Source organism: Pinus tabuliformis, chromosome 5_2, assembly GCF_031772625.1.
Source record: "Pinus tabuliformis cultivar Carrire ecotype Pingquan chromosome 5_2, CPIR1, whole genome shotgun sequence".
Lineage (NCBI taxonomy): Eukaryota > Viridiplantae > Streptophyta > Pinopsida > Pinales > Pinaceae > Pinus > Pinus tabuliformis.
The window spans coordinates 810,300,734-810,323,428 of record NC_142306.1 but is presented as its reverse complement, the minus strand read 5'-3'; the positions used below and the strand labels follow the sequence as shown (position 1 = coordinate 810,323,428).

Sequence of the window (22,695 nt, the reverse complement as noted above, 5' to 3'; positions counted from 1 at the left end):
TTGAAGCTCCAATCAATCTATCTTCAAAACAAAGACTAGTTGTTGCCATCTTCAAGATCTAAACAAAATGGCCCTGTAAATATGCTTGGCCCTTTGAGCGCCTAGTAAAAATAACTATCGGTCGCCAAACTTGTTACTATATCTGCCTGTTATATACCTAGATTTGCACTAGATTTGTTTATTGGTCACTCAGATTCGCAAGATTCATCTGTGGTAAAGCCAAAATTGTACTAGATTTATCTATTAGTTATTTAGATCTATAAGATCTGCTTGTTGTATACACAGATTTGTACTAGATCTGTCTATTGGTCACTCACATCTGCAAAATTTGCTTGTTGTATACCTAGATATGCACCAAATCTGTCTACTAGTTACTCAAATTTGCTTGTTGTATACCTAGATATGCACCAAATCTGTCTACTAGTTACTCAAATTTGCTTGTTGTATACCTAAATCTGCACTAAATCTATCTGTTGGTCACTCTGATTGACAAGATTTCCTTGTTGTGTATCCAAAAAATCACTATATCTATCTGTTTGAAACTCAAATCTACAGTTGTAGCCTTCATATTTATTGTTGTAGACTTCAAACTTGTCGGCATAGCCTTCAAATTTGCTGCTATAACTACTTGGAAATCGACTTCTCAAATCAGCGGTTGTAACCTCCAGATCTGTTGCTAAAATATCAACATAATACTCAAAATCCTCTATTGGAATCTTCGTTGGAACGTTCACAAATCAAAAGGAAGCAGGGGTTGCATCAAGAATTCCAACTTCTAGAGTTCATGGAATAATGGTATGATGACAAAAGAGGTAAAGCAGATCAAGGGATTGAAGTTCTTTCAATCAAGGAAGTTGTTGAAGGAAGCCTGGATGACCTAAATATTAGAAAAATACTATTTAGTGTTTAATGCTCATTCTTATTAGCTGTTGCTATTTTTATCATTTTTAGCAGTTTCTTAGATGAAACTGGTTGTTTCTATTTCCTAATAGAAACTTGATGTTTCTATCACTGTAAATATCTTTGTATTACTTATTGAGCTACATCCTACTCATGTAAATCAATTCAATTCATTCATTGATTATGGTATCAGAGCGAGGTTTATTTTTTCGAAATAATTTTTCATTTGTTTGAAAAATTCCATGCTTCTTTTCGAAATTTGCTTTCTCGCTATTTGAGTTGCCCTCCTGTGGTCTCGTGAGGGTTTCTAGTGTCGTCCTAGAGGTTCGATGTTCAATTTTTTTTTGGGCCTATAGAACTGATGTTTGGAACAGTCACGATTCCAAATTTGAATTGGTGGTTCTTTGAAAATTCTGCGACTTTGAACTCGGAGAATCTCAGGCGAGTTTTGAAAAATTCGCGGTGAATATGCTACCTCATATCCACAATGTTGGCCTCGGGACGATGGCACCTATTGATTTGAGGACGGGCTCTGCTTGGGGTTTTATCATTAACCAGTTCGTTACCTCCTGTGACAGAGATTGCACACGGAATTATCAAAGTGTCGAGAGTAAGTCTGTAAGACATCTTTCTTTGCGCTATAGTTTCTTGCGAAGGTCAGAGTTTTGCCCTTTTGCGATTCGAAATCCAGTGTGTCACTGTCGCTGACGCAGTTTCCCTCCGCGTGGCGTCACAATTTCTTTGGTCATTGATGGGGATCCCGTGGTGAATAGCACGAATGATATCCATATCTGATTGCTCAGAGCATAGAACTACGGCTTTAATCTTATCAGCCCTTTCCTGATTTTCAATTTGCTACATAGAAAAATCCGCATGTAGCGTGAATTTTTTTTTATCGTGGTTCCATCCATCCAGGTTCCAGTCGGGAATCATCAAATTTTACAGCAATCTGGATTTCCCCGCATCATTTACACCTAAGCGATCGCGATTAGTATTGCGCTACTGCGGCTTTTGTTCTGACTGGTGCTGACCAGACATGACCTTTTGGTAACAGCGATCGAGCTGAGGGTTTGGATCGTGGCTGCATGCGTATTCTCTCCATTGAACTTAGTTTTGCAGTGCGGAAAGATCAATTCCTGTTGTACACGTTGAGACAGGCGTAGCCGACACGCAGAACAAACCAACGTTATCTCAATACGGAGACTTTTTTTTGGCCCAAGTATTTTTTTTCGTTTGTCGAAATTTTTTTCCAAATACAGATTTGATGTGGGTTTTGTGATACTTCAACTGGTTCTCCAAATCATGATAGACGAACATATGTCTTTACAGGAACATCTTAACAGGATTAAAGACATTTGAGATCAGCTCGAAGCCATTTGTCGAACCATGGAGGAAGAAGATATGGTAGTCATCACTCTGAAAAGTCTACCGAAATCTTATGAACACTTCATAGAAACACTCAACATTACCACCACAAATGTTGATCTGAAGTTTACAGAGTTATGCACCAAACTCTTGCAGCAAGATCGTTGGAAACAGCAGTTTGGTAGTGGTGCTTCATCAGCCTCCTCAGAAAATGCTTTTGCTGCCAAATATCAGTCCTCTCAGTCCTTTCAGCAAAAAGGTTCTTCTCAGCCTTTTGATCCTGCTAGGAAGAAAAGTGTGTAGTGTAATTACTGTCACAAGTTCGGCCACATGAAGAAAGATTGCCGACAGAGGATTGCTTCTGAACAGAAGAAACAGGGAGGGCCCCATCAAACAGCAAATGTTGCAGAACATTCCAAGCAGACAGAATCTGCCTTTTACGCCTTTATGGCTAAAAGGTCTTCAGATCATGTCTCGTCTTCTACCTGGTATATTGACTCTGGTGCATCACGCCATTTTTCTCACAGGCATGACTGGTTTATTGACTTCTCACCTTTCAGTGATTCTGTGGTATTTGGCGGAGGTGAAAAGTACACAGTGGTTGGCAGAGGTACAGTTCAGATCCAGTTTGGTGGGCGCACACTCATCTTCCTGAATGTGTACTATGTTCCTGGTATGGAAATTAATCTGCTGTCTGTCAGCCAGATTATGAGGAACTCTCCTCAACTTGATGTAGTGTTTAGTGCGCACAAGTGCTCTATTATCGACAAGGAGACTAGTCTTACAGTTGTTGTTGGCCTAGAGAATCATGGTTTATACAGGCTTCTTGACATTGGTGATTCTCCAGAAGTGGCTCTAGCAGCTCGTGTTTCTCCCATCAGCACTATGTGGCATCAGCGATATGGGCATCTAAACATGCAGTATCTCTCTTAGCTCTCTCGAGAGGGACTTGTGTCAGGGTTACCTGATATTCAAACTCAGCAGTTGGGAGTATGTGACGCCTGTCAAACTGGCAAGCAACATCGGTCTTCATTCAAGGATGGAGAATCTTGGCGAGCATCTAAGGTACTCCAGTTAATTCACACTGATATTTGTGGTCCTATAAATACATCTTCTATTACTGGTTGCAAATATTTTTTGCTTATTGTAGATGATTTCAGTAGAAAGATGTGGGTGTATTTTCTAAAATATAAATCTGATGCATTTAGTACCTTTCAGAAGTTTAAAACCTTAGTTGAAAAAGAATCTGGCTGTACTATCATGACTCTTAGGACAGATAACGGGGGGGAATTTTGTTCTGCTTTTTCCAATTTCTGTGATACTCATGGCATCAAACGCCAGTTAACTACACCCTACACTCCTTAGCAGAACAGTGTTGTCGAACGCCGCAACCGTACGGTTGTTCAAATGGCTCGTTCCATGTTACAACACAGGAATGTTCCGAACAAATTTTGGGCTGAAGCAGTATTCACTGTTGTCTATCTTCTTGACCGATCACCTACTCAGGCTGTTAAGGGGAAGACTCCCGAAGAGGTTTGGTCTGGCCGTAAAACTAAGATCAGTCACCTCAAAGTATTTGGCTCAATTGCATATGTTTGGATTCCAGTTGCTAAGCGCTCTAAGTTGGATTCAAAAAGCCAGAAACTCATGATGACAGGGTACAGTGATCATCACAAGGCCTATAGGCTGATAGATATAGCCACTGGTCGTCTTAGCTTCAGTCAGGACGTAGTATTTGATGAAGACAGAGGATTCTTTCAGTCTTCTCCTTCTGAGCAGTGTTCTGAGGATCAGCCTCACAGTGTTCTTCTTCCGGTAGCTCCATCTGATGGGAGGGATGATGCAACATCAGTATTTGATAATACACTACCTGAGCTTCCTCTGGAAAATAACTCTCCTCTTGTTGCTCCTATTGTTCTTGAGCCTTCTCCACCTCCTCCTGATATTGGTTCCTCTACTCTTCGGCCTAAATGGTGGCTAAAACCATTGGTGATCTTCGAGATAATGAGCTCCTTGAAGGTAGAACTTCTAGACATAAGAGCAAACAACAGTCTAAAGTAAATTTTGCTCTTATGGCTAACCTACACAATATTTTTGAGCCTCGAACCTATTCAGAGGCTAAGGGTACATCTGAGTGGGAACAGGCTATGGAAGCTGAATTCCAGAGTTTTCAGAAGAACCAAGCGTGGACCCTTTTTGATCTTCCTACAGGGAAAAAGCCCATCAGCTGCAAATGGGTGTATAAAGTGAAATACAAAGCTGACAAAACCCTAGACAAGTATAAAGCTCGTCTTGTTGCTCGAGGGTTCTCACAGAAGGAAGGCATCGACTATGAAGAGACCTTTGCTCCTACAGCCAAGATGAGTACCATCCGGCTTGTCCTTGCCCTGGCAGCTCAGTTCAATTGGAAAGTTCATCAGATGGATGTAAAGAGTGCTTTCCTAAATGGTGACTTACAGGAAGAAGTCTACATGACGCAACCTCCAGGATTCAAGGTTGTCGATCAAGAACAGAAAGTGTGTAGATTAGTTAAAGCACTCTATGGATTGAAACAAGCTCCTCGTGCTTGGTACATGAAAATTGATCAGTATCTGACAAATCATGGCTTTCAGCAGAGCCCATCTGATGCAAACCTGTATATCAAGCATACTGGTGATGATATTTTGTTTGTGGTTGTCTATGTGGATGACCTTATCATTACTGGCAACTCTGCACATTTGATCCATGGGATCAAACAAGACTTATGTAGCACCTTTGATATGACAGACTTGGGACTTCTTCATTACTGTCTGGGGGTTGAAGTCTGGCAAACTGAGAACAACATCTTTCTCTCTCAGTCCAAGTATGCCAAAAATCTTGTGGACAAGTTCAGAATGCAGTTGCAAACCGACCACGACTCCTATGGAACCAAGGCTCAAACTTTCAGCTCAGTCATCCTCCCCCCTTGGGGATGAAACTTTATTCAGGCAATTAGTGGGCAGCCTCATCTACCTTACTGCCACTAGACCTGACATCAGTTTTGCAGTGAGCTACATTTCCCGCTTCATGTCAGCTCCTAAGGCTAATCATTGGATAGCAGCAAAGCATGTGCTACGATAAGTTCTGATCCTATACTCAGTGGTTACACAGATTCTGACTGGGCCGGTTCGGTTGATGACCGAAAATCTACAGCTGGGTATGTGTTTAGTCTAGGATCCGGTGCTGTCACCTAGACTAGTAAGAAGCAGCAGGCAGTGGCTCTCTCCTCAACAGAAGCAGAGTATCGGGGAGCAGTTAAGGCATCTTGTGAGGCAGTTTGGCTTCGATGTATGCTTGCGGATATGCATGTTTCCCAAACACGTCCTACTCCCTTGTTTTGTGATAATCAGGGAGTGCTCAAGCTTGCCAAGAATCCAGTCTTTCATGAAAGAACAAAGCATGTGGAAACCCATTGCCACTACATTCGCCAACTTGTTGAAGACGGATCCGTTCAGTTGCGATATGTTCCCACAACGGAGCAGCCCACGGACATCTTCACCAAGCCTCTTGGTCCTGATAAGTTTGTAAAATTCAGAGGGTCTATTGGTGTTGTAAATAGATCGAGGATTAAGGGAGGGTATTAGAATAATACTATTTAGTGTTTAATGCTCATTCTTATTAGTTGTTGCTATTTTTATCATTTTTAGCAGTTTCTTAGATGAAACTGGTTGTTTCTATTTCCTAATAGAAACTTGATGTTTCTATTACTGTAAATATCTCTATATTACTTATCGAGCTACATTCTGCTCATGTAAATCAATTCAATTCATTCATTGACTACTAAAGGAAAAATGAGGTATGTAGGCTTGTATTCGATATTGTAGAGTCATGTCATATGGTTGCAGGTAACATGAATAAATGTTTTATCTCGCGAGCATGATCAAAAGAGAGGATATAGGAAGGCATGGGTCACACATTGTCTAGATGAAATCAACATAATATGTCCCCATATGGAATATGAGGTCGTTGACAAAATTGGAGGAACTATGACTAAAAGTTCCGAAAAGGAAATGTGTGAAGAAAAGAAAGGAAGAGATCATGAAATATGCAACTATGAAAAAGGCATTCAACATCCGAGCATTGAGGGATTTGATTAGGATATCTCCATGGAAGATATGAAGACTTTGATGAAGTCTGAAAAAGAAAGAGACCCTTGACAATATATATCTTTTGGAGATGTGTCAATGTGTATATAGGATGCTGATGTGAACTAGAAGATGTCATGATGAAAGACCATCACAAAGGTAATTTTGATTTAATCTTTATTCCTTTATTTTTTAATAATATCTGGATGGGCTTATGCAGGGCTGCCAAGGGAAGATCTATGGATATCTTCCACCCATTATGTCCGTGTAGTAGGATGGAAAATCCTTAAGGAAACATGGCATGAAGAAGGCAGCATTGCATAAAGGACGAAAAGATAGGAATTGATGGATCACTTTCCGAAGAAAGGAATAATAACACGATTGATTCATGGATGAAAGTGATGGATGGTTTGTGCCCTACGAAGAAGTCCCAAAACATGAAGACTCCTAAATAAAGAAAAGCAATTCATAACATCGTGAGGAGGAGTTCTTCAAGCAGCTAGTTGTCCCATCATCTCCACCTAAGGAGCTACTGTACGTCCCTAGCCAATAGGGACCCTGGAAAACAAGTTTCTAACTTGGAAGCAAATTCCTAAGCCGAGAGGGAGCTTAGGTACATTCCTTCCGTAGGAATGAGTACATTCCTTCATTGGAATAGGCACGTCCTCCCTAAGTTAAGAACTTAGGAGGGAGAGATACACACATCATTCTTGTCTTCACTTGGGTAGACAGAATGGAGGATTTGGTAAACATCTGGCATCTGATGCTCTTTGAGGATGATTTAGGGCATCCAAGATAAGAGTAGTCAGAGATGAGCGATATTCTTTGAGGACTGGGAATCCAAGATAAGAATAGTCCTGGTGGAACATACTCTGAGAGAACCCGAGTTGGGTATGTTCTGAGAGAGACAATGATGAAGGTGTCTATCTATACATCATTGGTCTCACCAACATTGGGCTCTAATCTTATGGAGACATAGAGTTGTTAGTCAAGGCCTTGCTATGTGACAATGTTGGTTGATACGATGCTATAGAGATGGGTTAAAAATCTGACTCTTCTTATGAGAATTCTTCATATTAAGAATGCCTAAGTACCTTGTATAGATTACAAATATCTCCCTAGTTAAGAGGGAGTGTTGAAAAGTGTAACTAGGTTTGGTCTTCATAATGACATGCATAATTGTGATTTTATGGAATTGATGTAAAGAAGAAAATAAAAAATATTTTTGTAATGCTTGATCATGGGTTTCATGATCAAGAAATTTTATCTTAGTTAAGGTTCCATTCTGAGCCTTTAGGTTTCATCATCAAGTCATAAAAGTCAAATTGAGTCAATGTCATGTATGTAGGACACTTCTTGGGCATGTTACATATTTGTATGAGTTATTAAAAGAGTAAAAAGGCCCTCTGAGACCAAGCTAAAACACCTCCAACAAGTTGGCTTCAAGATGGAGTAATAAATCTACACCAAAATATATGTTGGCTCACCCACAGTTCAGGTCAACTTATTTAACGGGAAAACCACTATAAATAGGAAAGCTCGGCCTCATTTCAGAGACAGAATTTCGGTCAAGAAGAAGTCTACAATAGGAAGTGCGAGATTCGCTAAGAAACGAGTCTCATAGCCAGCGAGAAGAAGGAAGAGCGAAGTTGTTTGGGTTTGTTTTAGGGTTGTATCACTCCACACGTGCGAGATTGCAGGACTGTCTATTACAGGAAAAAGGGCCAAGGTATTTCAGTCATCTAGGAAGCCGAATTCGGAGAAGGACAATTCAAAAGAGAAGTCGATTCAAGCAAGAAGAAGTCTTTATCCTAAGAGAAGGAGTCAAGGGCACAATATAGAAAGTGACACTTTCATGAGTGTTGCAGCTAGGGTTTCTGAATTAGGGCCGAAAAGGTTGCAGGTCTGAAGCAGAGAAAAAGGAAGCCAAATTCTCAAGGGTAGCCGAGAAGGAGGAAAAAGCAAAGGTTTGACTATTGTTGACTCAAGCAAGAAGGATCTCATCAAGGAAGCTGTGTGTCTTGGTCTTGGAGTGGCAAATAGGTCAAGGGTCTTGGTCTTGGTATTTGTCAATTGAAGTCTCTATAAGAAGAAGAATTCGTTTGGGTTTTCCTCTCAAGTGGGAGAGCTTTTTTCCCTAGCTGACTGTCTACATTTTGTGTCTCTTGTCTCTTTATGGTTTATGCATTGGTAATTGTTTAATGAAGAAGAACATTATAATAGCACAAGTAAAAGAAGATCCTAATCTAAGAAGTAAAAAGTATTTACAAACAGTTATCACAAGAAGAGAAATCACCTAATTGCTATGCCCTAGATTTCTCAACACTTATTAGACTTTCCTAAATTACTAAAAGACTTTTCATTTTAATAATTAACTTTAACTAAAGAGAATTACAAACATAAGAAAGGCCCTATTTTCACGACTTCCACACATCTGACACAAGACCGGTGCAAAAGTTCTTGTCTGATCCTACAACCATCAACAAGCCTCACTTACCTCTCTCATATAAATAGAGCGAGGAGAGATTCCTTTCATTCAATTTGTTAATTCATCATCTTACACTAGAGATGTTGAGGAGAGGAGGAAACTTCTCTTTCTTGTACTCTTCTATAATGTAGTCTCTCTCTTTGTCTTGAGTACTAAGGTTCTTGGAGAGTCCATGGCAAATTATAGGGTTAGGTCTTTCAACCTAAGGTGACAAAGTAAGCCAAGGTTTGTTAAAAACTTAGGGAAAAAAAAAACATTGTCGAGGAGTTAATGAAATGCCTTACAATTGTGGAAGACAACTCTTGAAGCCAAGGAGGATTTGCATGTGTTGAAATTTGCTTGTTAGAGATCTTTGATGGTGGCTAGGGTTTTCTTGGTTTTCCCTAGATAGGGTTTTAGAGACCTTGAAGATCGCACTAGCTTTTTGTGTGTGTGAGTGAGAGAGGGAGAGAAAGAGACAGATTCAGCTGTATACTTTTGTAATTATAGATTTGATTTTCAGCTACCCCGGTCTTCTTCATTAAGTAATTCCCAGCACTTACTGTTCATGCTGATTTAACATATTTAAAGGCTGAAATTGTCAAGTGATTTAACATATAATTGGATGATATAAGAGCAAATTTTCTGCTGCAAAGCATGCACCAATAAAGTGTTTTTCAGATCTGGTATATGCTTGGAAAAGTGTGCCTTAGGGGTTAAAACTTCTTGGCAGATATTTGGTATTCTTTCTCTTGGGCTGCTTAGTGTGTTGGGTTGAAATAAAATGATACACTGTCCCCTGTTTGTTGATGTAATTTAATATTTCAGATCATCCCTATGGCTGAAGTTCACTGGGGGTAGATCAGGGAAACCTCCCTGGGAGGTGAAATTTCTGTTTTACATTAAAAGTCAAATAATGCAAAAATTTTCTACAAAATGCCACTCATGAACCTTCACCTATGATCATTTCCTTACATATTGTACCTTTTAATAATTAAGCATACTTTGTACTTATAATGTATACTTAAAAATTACATTGCAACATACGTCTATCTATATTCTTATATTTACAAAAAATTAACTTGGCATCAAGTATATTTCATTGTTGATACATGCTTTCTCATATTCCAATGGCTTGCAAATATTTCCATATCCTTAGAGCTACAAATGCATTAAAGGACATCATAAACCGCAGGAGCAGTTTTTTTATGAAAAATGGAGAATAAACTGGCATTGAATAGAACCAAATAGCAAGCTCAACTTGATGTTTTCCTTCTTGGTGGGTGCTTTGTCAACTCCCAGAACACCCACCAAGAAACTCCATAATGACTTCACTTTTGTAAGAGAAACGTTTGTTTCAAATGGTAAAAGACCCACCAACTTAATGGGGCTAATAACGCAAAAGAATACACCGAGTGCGAACTAATATAACATGTACTAAATCATCACCAAAAAATGATGCCATTCAGAAAAGAAAAAAAACGTCAGAAACCCTATCATCATTAACAGAAGAAAAGGGACTTAGTGATCAAACTATTCGGACTTGGACTCTGCAGTTAAGCTTCATAGCTCTGGTAAATTTGTGGTCATTGTAGCTAACATTGAAGCATATCATGAGTCTTCTCTACAACATTTACACTATTCTTTCAATGTTAAATGATCAAATTATCTTAAACGTGATGTTAGAGACATGAGTTGAATACACATTATTTAAATTATGTGAAACCTAGATACAAGATGCGCAATTCAAGATTATGCTAGGCTTAAAGCAGAAAAGTCCTGGACACTCCACGAGTTGTTGCAACAAACAAAGTTCGTATATGTAGCAGAATATCTGAAATATAAGAATGTCCATTATGGGACGAATAATATATTTATATAAGAATGTTTGAATACAAGTGATATGAGATGAGATATTGTTAGAAATGCGTGCCCGCTTATATATATAGGTAGGTGCCCTTTCATGAATGGTCATGCCCCAAAGGCATGCCTCTTCTATACTAATCACTAAGTAATCATTATTATGATTGTCACTATTATTTATATTAACATTATTCTTATATATATATATATATATATTCATATATATATATATATATATATATTCATAACATTGCCTTCCTCTTCAAAAAAGGTTTGTCCTCAAAGCTTATTACTGACAAGTTGTGTCATATATTTCTCTATCTTGCAATCTATTCACCTCTTTCGGAATTCTTTGATTTCTCATGGGTTGCGGGCCTTCTACGCAAAGCATTGCCTGGAGATCGGGGATGGGCTCATCATCCGACCCCAGTACACGTTCCAACATTGGATGCATGCCCTTAGAATCCGCTCGGGCAATTCAGAGTTGGGTCTCACAGACTTCAGGTGGAGACAGATCACCACATCGATAGGGCAGATAGGATTTGCCAGCTCTGTCACTTACAGGAGATAGAGACAGAGACACACTTCATCTTCGAATGCCCTGCTTACTACGCGATTCGAGGTCGTTTCCATTGTCTCTTCAGGTCTTCTCAAACTTTGACCAGCTTCCTCAAATATGTTGATTTGAGATGCCTTGCACTTTATCTCTAGGAGGCCTTCAGATTTCGAGCCCATTTTCTTCAGCCCCCCACCAAATCGGACACCACGCAGAAGACCACAGACTTCTTTAGGGCGCTACCATCAGCGGGGGGCACCAAAAGAACCATTGGCTGACCCACATACACTGAGATCAAATCAGTGCGGTCCCGGGAGGGCTGACCCACAAGACTGCACCAGCACTCCAGGATTGGATCCACCCCTGGGAGGCGCCCTAGAACCTCCAGGCAACAGCAACGACAGCCCAGTATGCCCACAGGACAGCAGACTTTGACAAGTTTCTCTCAGTTTTCTTCTCTCAACCTCGGATGTTAGGAGTAGGAACTGGACAGGGGACTCTTTCCTTGCCTCTTCTTCTTCTCCTTCTCTGCTTCATTGCAATGCTTTGTTTCGAAGCCATGAGCTTCTAGCTTCTACATTTACATTTCCTTAGATTATAGATGTATTTTTCTACTTTTAAAAGAAATGTTAAAGGGGACCGTTTGGTCCACCGGCTTGGCATGATGTAATCATTGTAACCGACAGTCTCGTTGACCTATTATGGTCATTTGTTGGACATTAATAAAATTATCTTATCTTATCTTATCTACCATCTTCGTTGATACAAGATGATAATTTCCTCTAAGTGATAAACAAAATTGTTGACCTGAGGAGGGATCTAACAATCCTAAATCAATCTTCTGTGGAATCTTGCAATTACTGAAAACTTGGGTTGAATTGTTATCATAAGACTGGATTATGCTGACATCAATATTCTTCGAAATATAAGTCTGTTGTTTCTGTACAAATACAAAGGACTGATTGAGAAGTTTGCTTTTGTGATTAGGATGTTGATAAGGAGTTCTTGTGATTTGATTTTCACTTGTTATGCATGTGGAAATTTCCTGATTTACTTCAGGCATTGATATTGTTGAGTTGGTTATAGGATCTTCACTTGTATCTTACTGCAACATCTGAATATGCTTTTACTCAACTGACTTGTCATTTTCTTGAGTTGTGATATTGACTAGATCGACATTTATTCCTTTTTCTTCGACTTGAACAACTGAAGATTTCAACGCTTCCTTCTCGATAAATTGTTGTACTTCGCTCTCCAACAACTTCTTATCCTTGTTAAGCTTTTTATTTGAGTTAGTCATTTCTCGTTGTGGTCCTTAAGGCAAGTAACTTCTTCGTATTTGTCTGCGATAATCTTTTCAACTTCCTTCTACATATTTTGCATTGCTTTATGGTATTCTTAAAAATTACATTTGAGATATCTTTTACGTCTTTTGGTGTTACTGAATCTGGCTTCAATGTAACATCCTATAGCGTTATTTGTTTTTTTTTGTAGGAAAGTGTCAGAAACTTCTTTTGTGTATTTAGGATGACGAATTCTAGTGATTCCATTCAAGGCGAACCTTGAATTTCTACGATCTTGGGATCTAGGATAGAATCTTAAAGTATCTGAACCTACCAAACCAAGAATCTCAACAAAGCTACTTTGCACAGCAAACAATATAAAGTAGTAAATCACACATGCACAAGTATAGACAACTTTTTACAAATTTCAACCCAACTTCGTTATATTAATCAACATATAATACAACTTTCTAGGGCTCCCATACAAGGGATATGACCCTCAATTATCCACAAGTACAAGAATACAAGATACACTTACAATCTCATTGTCGCCTCTATGTTGTATCTCGTCCTGTTGGTCCTTCGCTTTCGTTCTGCTCTCTAGCTGCCCCTTAGTCCATCAAGAGACAACACATAGAGTCTCCAGGAGGGCTGCCACCTATCACTGTTACAAGTCGCTTCTGCTACAATGAACACGGGCTTATCCAATCTGCTCTTCTAGGTTGGCCAATACCTAAGCTCCAATCTGCCAATCTAGCAGTCCACTAGTCCATCAATGTACTGCACATTAGGCTCATCAACTTCACCCAACCTTCAGCTATCACACTTCCTTTAGGACAGCTTGTCAAGGGCTACTTTGGGTCACCAACACGCTGCCCTCCACCAGTCCAATGGCACCCAATCCTTTCACTGTAAGATTTGCTCCTTGTTGAGGTTTCCAACCACCCAAGTCAACCTCAACACATGGCTCCCACAGGCTACAACTATCCACACAATAGGATTAATCCACTAGCACCCAATTCAACATGAATACACCAAGAATTTATCAACCTTCCTGCATTCCCAAGGATTGGTGTTAGCTTTGCAAGTCTGGTACACTGGTTAGGACTTGTAGGCAAGCTGCTACAACCCTCTTTCCACCTTCCTATTTTCACTACGACTCCTTTGAAGTGAGTCTTCCTACCCTTAACCATTGTTCTAGGTTATTTCCATCCCTCCACCATGCCTCACGGCCTACCTTTCTCCAAGAACAAGTTCTGCAGCCAACCTATGATGCACACAGCCTTTCTTTAGGGCATTCTAGGCTCGCGGGTTGTTGCTTGTTATATGAAGGAAACCATACCCAAAATATTGCCAAACACCACTTCAATCTATCCTCAAGTAATGTGGCAGCTTATTGTTCAAACTTCGGCCCTACTAAGAGACAAATTATCCCAAACATTATCCCAAAAAAGCTCCTTCTACCTCCTTAGCTAACTCGGCTACCTCAGAAGTGTATCTACTATCTCCTATGAATGGATGCACATTGGATGATGAAATGACCTCCATACGCCTTCTATTTATATGCATAACAAGGGCTCCACTGAATTCTTGAAGAGACACTTCTTTTGAACATTTCCACTTCACGCCTACATGACTTGAATGCCCAAAAAATTCATTGTCAACTTCAAAAATTCATAACTCATCTTTTGTGTTACATTGGATTCTTGTTGCGTTGGATTCTCCTTGCCATCCTCCATCATCTTTATCCATCACATGTAGAAAATGATCCATGGTTTTGGCCCAAACATCGATGGGTGCAAAACTCCAAGCTTAGGTTCCAAGCCCACAAATGACTTTTGTGGCACTTCACCCTCCAAAACCCGAACCCTAGGGCTTGGAGTACCTCCCAAAGTACTCAAAAATCAACATTATGTTGAAAAATGTGTAACTAGGTTCGGTCTTCATTAGTATGAAATGTATTCTTGTATATATAAAATGAAAAAAGAAATTATTATTATTATTGAAGCATGGGTTTCATGCTCAAGTTCTTTTATTTTATAGGTCAAGCACCCATTGAATGCTTCTAGGGTTTGTCCTAGGTATAAGAGTCATTGTCATATATCGAAGATTCTATGGGCACATTGTAAATTGTAAAAGAAAATTTATTTTGTCTTGAAAATGTCAAAATACCTCCAAGATCAAGTCGGCCTACATAAGTTGTCAAGTCGGCCTAAGTGAAGAGACATGTTCACCCTTGAAGGAACCCTATATATAAGATGATCGCGTCCTTCATTTGGATCACTCACTCATCTCTCATACGAAGAAGGAAGCAGCAAAAGGATGAAGAAGTCGAAGTGTTTTTAGGTCCCTCTACTTTCTTCTGGGAAGGAGAACAAGGGTTTTGCATTGGGGAAGTCTAGAAATTGGATTTTGGAAGCTGGAAGAGCAAGAAGGCAAGCGAAGGTCTCTTCACGTTTCCTATTAGCCCTAAGACTCAAATCGAGGCAAGCGAGGTCACGGAAAGAGCAGCAAGAGGGAGATCGAAGTCTCCTAGTGAAGCAATAGCAGTTGTTGGGGCAGAATTTCGGATTTAATGGGAAGGTCGAAGATATTGCAGCATGATGTCAAGGAAGACTTTATCTTGGAGGGTTTTTCTCTGAGTTTAGGTCATGGTATTCATTAATTGAAAGATCTAAGAGATAAGAAGAGATTTTACGGTTTTTCCCCTCAAGGAGGGGTTTTTGCCCTGGCTTGGAGCCTACATATTATGCCATTGTTCTTATTGTTTTGGTAGTTGTTTGATGTACTGCATATTGAACTAACAAATATCAAAGCTAATAAGTAAAAAGCTAACACAAGCAGTTATCAATTCAAGAGAATTAACATAAACATTGCCCTATTGAATTCTTAACACATTATGTCACTTGTTGAGTTTAGGCTTCTATGATCCATATCAAGTTTTTTTAGAAGAGTTTTGGGTGTAAATCACATTATCATACATTTGTCTACAAATGTAATATAATGTGATTTACACCGAAACTCTTCTCAAAAAACATTATGTCACCTCCATTGCTCCATAGGGATTGAACAAAGAATTGCAATATAAATATATAATCCCCAATTTTAATTGTGAGTTGGTTATGTCATTGTTTTTTGTTCCAAAGGTCTAATTTTTTTATTATATTCGACTCTGGAATGACCAATTAGTTAGCAAATTTTGGGCTCATATAATTGTTACCTTCAGCAAGAGCAATAGAAATAGTAATATCTTTCCCTGCAAGAGTTCTCTTAATCCTAAATAGCACTAAAGCATAGTTAAATGAAGTTCCTGAAAACCTCCCTTCCTTCATTTCTGACTTAGAATCTATTCCTTTATGGTCAGTGATTGATTCCATTCTGCTTGTCGAGATGAACTTAAGGTTTTAAATGTAACCCTTCTAGTCTTTATAATAAAATCTTATTATTTTATTTTTATAAACCTTCAAAACTTTAGTATTCCTTTAGTATTGAATCTTTAATAATCCTTTCTCTTTTGAAAGCCTCAAACTTTTTTGTTTTTTTATGTATATATTTTATCAACTAATAAAAGTCTAAATAATATTTTTATAATTAAATTTTTCTTTTCCTATTTTATCCTCACAATATTCCCCCCTATACTTTTTTTTAATTTAATATACTCTCTTTCGAATACTATACTGAACCTTCCCTTTATTAATATTTTTTTAAACTCTCCCACTTTATTCTAACAATGTTATGGAGATTTTTTAAGGGTGGATTTCAAAGGTCACAATTTATGGTTCGCGGTGATTCTCTGACGGTGTCTCTTCCTCAAAAACTCGTCAGTTGACCTTGATACTTTTCATAATTGTGCAACGGAAATAATTAGATAGAGAGCGCCCCACGATCCTTCATTTTATCTCGTGCACCTGTTCCTTTAATAATTGGTTGGGTTGAGGATATACACTGGAAACACAAAATAATACAACAGCAGCAATGATTGTACAATATGAACGGAGTCCAAACCTGGTGATCGTACAGATTGTACGGAAATCAATTTCTTTTTCATTGTATGGATCATCAAATCACTGTATGAACAGTTTTGTCATTAATTAAAAAAATTATGGTCGTGCAATTTAATTGTAGGGCACAATAACTTATTTGGTGACCATGCAATATAGCGACTAATGCAGTGGCTACAATTAGTTCTTTTTCCACAATTAATTAGATTTGCACAGGGACAAAATTACAAATACAATTGGCTATTGATGGAAGATGGTATAATGAAGTAGCAGCAGCTTCGTTTTGGCAAGCCGTGGCTACTGCGAGCAATGCAACAGTGGTGGTTCAACTACATTGTGTCTAACGGTGGCGACAGAAGGTGGGTGGCTAACTGCGGCCTACATAGGCAGTGGTGGTGGCGGCTTGCTGTTGGACAACGGCAGCAGTGCATACGATTTTAAATTTTTTTATATAACTTCTCTTTGTTTTACTTTTTTTTAATGGCCAAAGGCGCCTGACAGCTGAATGGAGAACCTCTAAAAGCTTATGTGGATAAAAGTCTGAATTCCAATGGCAACTAACTTGACAAAGGGTTGATGGCCAAAGGCTGGGTCAGACTGACTTTGTGCATCGGTTGAGTGGCCAGAGGATCGAATAGCTCTGATGCCAATGTAACAAACAAAGTTCGTATACGTAGCAGAATATTCAGAGTATTTGGAATATAAGGATGTCCATCATGGGACGAATAATATATTAATATTAAAATGTTTGAATACACGTGATATGAGATGAGATATTGTTACAAATGAGGGCCGCTTATATACCTAGGTAGGTGCCCTTTCATGAATGGTCAGGTCATTATTATGATTGTTTTTATTATTTATATTCACATTATTTTTATAAATATTATATTCATAACAGTTGTCAATCCAGATATAATTGAAATTAAATTCACCATTTTTCGTCAATTGTTGATATCACTATTGATAATATCGGCGATATTCGAAAATATCGCGATATTTTCGGCAAAACGATATATCGCCGAGAAAATATCGCGATATTTTCAAAATATCGGCAAATATCGGAAAATATTGGCAAAATATCGTGATATTTTGAAAATATCGGCTATATTTAAAAATTTGAAAAATTTATTTTTTATGCTTGCCGATATTTGCCGATATTGCCGATAAGATATTTTCTGGACCCTTGCCGATATTTTGCCGATACCGATATTTTCAACACTGGTTGATATCAACATCATTTCCTTTCTCTATCGACCTAATAAAGTTTATGGATGGAGGCAATTGATTTAAAATTGTGAGGTTCAAAATATGAACTAAAACTAACAGTACAGATATCTTGATATCGACATGACCAAAGCAACTATATACAATAATGAGGAAAGACAGAGAATCTCAGGAAGAAGCAGTGACTGCTGATCTCTAAATGTCAACAAACTTCTCCATCAGTATTGTAGTTTGGACTCAGTTTCATTGCTATTTGCACTGTTTCAGATCATAACCCCATACACTCCACAATGTATTCAAATTGAACATCGGTTTCGACCTCTAGACATTTATGATTTTTCCAAGCAGACGATCATTCTCTTCGACAATACTAGTCTGGGAAGACTAACATGAGTTATACAATACTATTCAGCTAAAAAACAACTTACTGATCATTAAAAAGCCCAATCTTTACTGAAAGCATCTTTTTCATAAATTCATTCTAACCTTTCTTATTTGATGATCTCAATGCTTTCGTTTAGGATATCTCTTTTCAATGTTGACTCCTTGTACTGATGATTAATTAGAGAAACAATAATGCAGGTGAGTGTACAACTTTAGAGTGATATGTAGAGACCACACACAAATCTTTGTACAAGAATTGGGTGCATTGCCATTTCGTCAGAGAAAGCCCTTGGCATGCACACCCCTGCTACATAGCTCAAATACCAGGGCTTCAGGTATATTTATCTTGATTCTTGAGAAACAACAAGAAATGTAGAATTTCATCTTATTACATTTTTACACTGTCCTAAGAAATCATTAAGTTGTAGTGATATTGCAAAATGTGTTGTCAATCATAACTGTCTCAGATTATCATTCCTTCACATGCAATATGCACCATCTTAAATATTTTCATGTCAGATAAATTTGTGCGCCCACCTATACCTGCTAGCTTTAAGTAGAAGAAATAAATCCTTTGAAGAAAAGACACAGAAACCCATTACTTTGAACAAAACATCCTGTCAAAGCAACCAACTAAACTACAATAAACCATTGTTTAGATATCTTCGGCAAAATCACATAACCAATCTTTTGTCGACGCGTTTCGAACCAACTTGTCCTGACGATGAACCACACTGGTTGGTTCGAAACGCGTCGACAAAAGATTGGTTATGTGATTTTGCCGAAGATATCTAAACAATGTTATGGATCACAGAAGTCTAAATTCGTTACAATAAACCAATCATGAAATGCACACAACTATCTCTATTATTTAGTCAATTGGAGTTATCTGGGGTGGTTGGGAGGAAGGAATAGAATCCTCCCCACCCAGGTTCAATTCCCACAAGTGACATGACATATGTTGACGGAATTGACAGTATACATATATTCTTCATATGGAATATACAACATTGTACCTGTGAAAAGTGTCTTTATTATTTAAAATATCATGCAAAATGTTCTCCAATAGGACTTTGTTTATGTTGAATAATTGCAGAAACAAGAGTTTCAACTTTCAAACATAACAGAGACAAGAAAAAAATTTCTGTCTGCAAAAAAAATACAAAAAATTGAAACCATTTTTATCAGCATTTAATGTTAGGAAAAAAATATATATAGAATTTTTTTTCTTTTATGGACATGTTTTGAAAATGGATGCCTTCTCTTTCATAGAGGGCATCTTTAGAAAACAGAAGCCAGAGAAAAATACTATAACTCAAAACGAAAATCACAAGTAAGATTAAGAACAACAATTTGTGAACAAAATATATGCATTCCCTAGGCAAAAAAGCAAGACGAAAGGGATCAAGATAATAAAACATACCTGCAATTGAATGCTACAAATAGCCCACAGTAAAAACCTCTCCTCGGGAACAAGCTTATACATTTTCATAGCTGTCTGCCAAAAGAGTTAAAAAATTGATACTAGCAACTATACAATGCAAATATTCAAAATTTCCATTGTAGTAATAGTTTGTTAACCTTAAGAAACATACAAATGGAATATAAACATCAGCAAGACTCAGAAAAAATAACCGACATACTCCTTTACCTGTTGCTGTTTAACATAGGAATATTCACGAACATAACAATTGAAGAGACCCATCATTAGATCTGGGTTGTTTGGAATCTTTCCACAGGCATACTCATAACAGGATGTTGCTAGATCCACTGCATCAGAGGAATAAAAGTAAATCTATCCATTTTTAACGAAACTAAATATTAAATCATATTAACATATTTAAAACTCATCAACATGCACAACTGTGATGAACATACAGCGATCAAGTCGTTGGAATACAATCTGAAGTGTACTGAGAGTAAGGTCATCAACAGGATTAGCATCTTTAGCATTTAGGCAGAGGGGCAATGCTTCATCTGGCTTCCCCATTCTCTCTAGAACCAAGGCCTTCAATGACTGTAATAAGAAGTCATAAATAAACATCAAAAATTCGCATTTTATGCATATGATTAAAATAAAGGTCAAACATTAATCAGATGCCATTTAAATATAATAGAAGCTCTGCACGATATCAACTCAGTTACATGATTGTTGTATATGCCAACCTGAACCTCACCCTCTCTCTGTACTTCATTTGCAAGCATCACATACAGTAATTTACATTGTCCATCAGTTTGACTAGCCATCATCAAAATAAATGAGTAGATTCAACATAAACTATACAAATAACAACAAACATAAAGGTACCGTGGCCAATGATGGCACTAAAAAGTAGGGCCATTTGGGCTGGAATGGCAGATGAAGGGCAAAGAAGCTAGCAAAGATCTATCGGAAAGATAAAGATCTACATGAAAAGACAGGTGATAATCAACTCTGACATCAGTAGGCAAGCTCGTCACCTTCCTCTTTAGTGCACAAAAATTCAACATTAAGAGATGACCTTAGTCAACCTGATCTTTTTCACTCTAGGTTGGAAGAGACTGTAAGCAAAATGACCAGCAAAAAGAGGTGCAACAGAGTAAGAGAAAAGAAAATATGGAAGGAAATAAAAGAGATTCTATGCAAACTATTGTAGCTGAAACAGTTTGAGGTATCCATTGATACAGTTTTGGATAGAAGTGAAATTCAGTGGAAAAAACATGGTCAGGCCAAACCAGGAAGCTGCTGGAGCAGCAGAGAACCGACCAGGCTATCAGTTAGACATGGAGAAAAGATTGACATGTTTCAAAGGCCACTCTTTTCCCATGCCAGAATAGTCAAATTCTGCTCACACTGCACTCCATTGAAAACTCATATTTAACTGGTAAGAAGGCCCGAAAATCTGATAAAGACTTAATTTTCGGCTTTTGTTCAATAGGCCTTTTTACTTGTCATTTTCTGGTTTTCCCAAAGGCTTGCATGATGCCCCTTGGGAGAGTTAGTGTAAGACTGTAAGGATTCTCCCTCCATATACCTTGATTAGTCTTCACTGTGATAAATATATGTGAGCGTTAGAGACCTTTTACCTATAGCCTCCTACAGCCAACCCAGAAGGATGCTATAAATCTTTGTGGCTCTATGCAATTAGCTCAGTCTGGACTCAGATCATCAATGTGAGCAAAGAATTTGACTGAACAGCAGTAGCAATGATTCTTCGAATTTCCTATTGACAGTGGTGGAGAGTGATTTCTTCAACAGTAGACAACTTTTGTTTCTTGACTACACAGATTTTCTCACTTCTCAGCAGTGCATTTAACTTGTAGATGGTGTGTTTCTCTCATCTATTGGCAGTGCATTTAACTGCTCTAATCCACAAAATAGCTAAAGGAATGTTATGATTGGGGACACTTTTAACAAATTAAATTCTGTTGTTCATACATATTTCTATTGGAACAGTTGAAAAGAGGTCACCTTAAAGCCAGAGGTCAGGCCACTTCCAGAAGGATTACCAGAATATTGATCACATATTTAATCATTAAACTGTCATCAAGGAATCTAGACAATCTGTCAGGAAGCTAGGCAATGGTTTTCTAAGGTATATTGTTGTTTTCTTGACTTTCGAAAAGGCCTTTGATTCTGTGCCCAAAACACATTTTGCTTGAGGGTCGATAGCATCGATGCATCATAGCTGGTCATTAGTGTTATAAATAGGCTTTATGAGATGATTTGTCATTTCCACATTGCACGCGAATTTTTTTATTTTATTAGGAGCACTACTAGAGTCAAACAAGGGCATCCTCTCTTCAACATTATTAGGAACTATATTGATGAGCTTAAGGAGTTTCTTAGGGAGAATACAAATGCAAGTGACACGTGTATCTTGCACCATGTCTTGATATCATTCTCTCTTTGTAAACGATGTAGTCCTTCTAGCCTCGATGCTTTAGCCTGCTTTTGCAATCGTTGCCAACTCATGGTTAACCTTGACAAGACTAAGGTTATAGTCTTCAGCAAATCTACGGATGCTTTAGCCAGATTTCAACTTTCCTTCAAGGTGAGAAGAAATTGAGATCAATACACAGAATCTATCGGTCCTCCATTTAGTTTGAGACTACCATCCCAATCATGACTTTGTAAGGGATATGTATCCTTATCTGTGCTCACATGCAAGTGCTTCCAAATCCATTTTCAAGCAATCCATTTGAAGATGCATCTTTTTGGTACTATTATTAAGCCTACAATTGTCTATGGATCAAAGGTTTGAGGGCCCAACGTAAAGCCTATTGATTGGACCCATGAGGATAGTACAAACCATTACAATCCAACACATGATTTGTTGGAAATGGGTTGCTCCTCAAAGTAGTTCCCATGCCAGGTTTGGGGTCCACCCTCTTCATCTTGATAACATCTTAGGCTTATTTCTTGTCTTAATATACTCTAATTCTTGGTGACTGTCTCCAAACAACAGAGATATAGTTATATGTCTCTTTGTTCTCCTAAGGACAATGCTTCGCATCATCTTTTAAGGTACAGATAATGTGGATATTTTCATGGCTCTCTACAATT

At 38.2% G+C, this 22,695-nt stretch overlaps 1 protein-coding gene across 2 annotated transcripts in view; it reads right to left on the bottom strand.

Moving 5' to 3' along the window:
• LOC149161781 (Tetratricopeptide repeat (TPR)-like superfamily protein) overlaps positions 1-22,695 on the bottom strand; it is a 288,843-nt gene that overhangs the window by 253,166 nt on the left and 12,982 nt on the right. For both annotated transcript variants that reach the window (XR_016261890.1, XM_089437040.1), the window contains exons 2-4: positions 20,028-20,166; positions 19,801-19,919; positions 19,573-19,647 (exon numbers count right to left, since the gene is read on the bottom strand). Coding sequence is in view for 1 of the 2 variants with exons in the window: in XM_089437040.1 (XP_089293166.1) it covers positions 19,573-19,647; positions 19,801-19,919; positions 20,028-20,166 (333 nt within the window). In the remaining variant the exon portion in view is untranslated. The remainder of the gene's footprint in view (positions 1-19,572; positions 19,648-19,800; positions 19,920-20,027; positions 20,167-22,695) is intronic.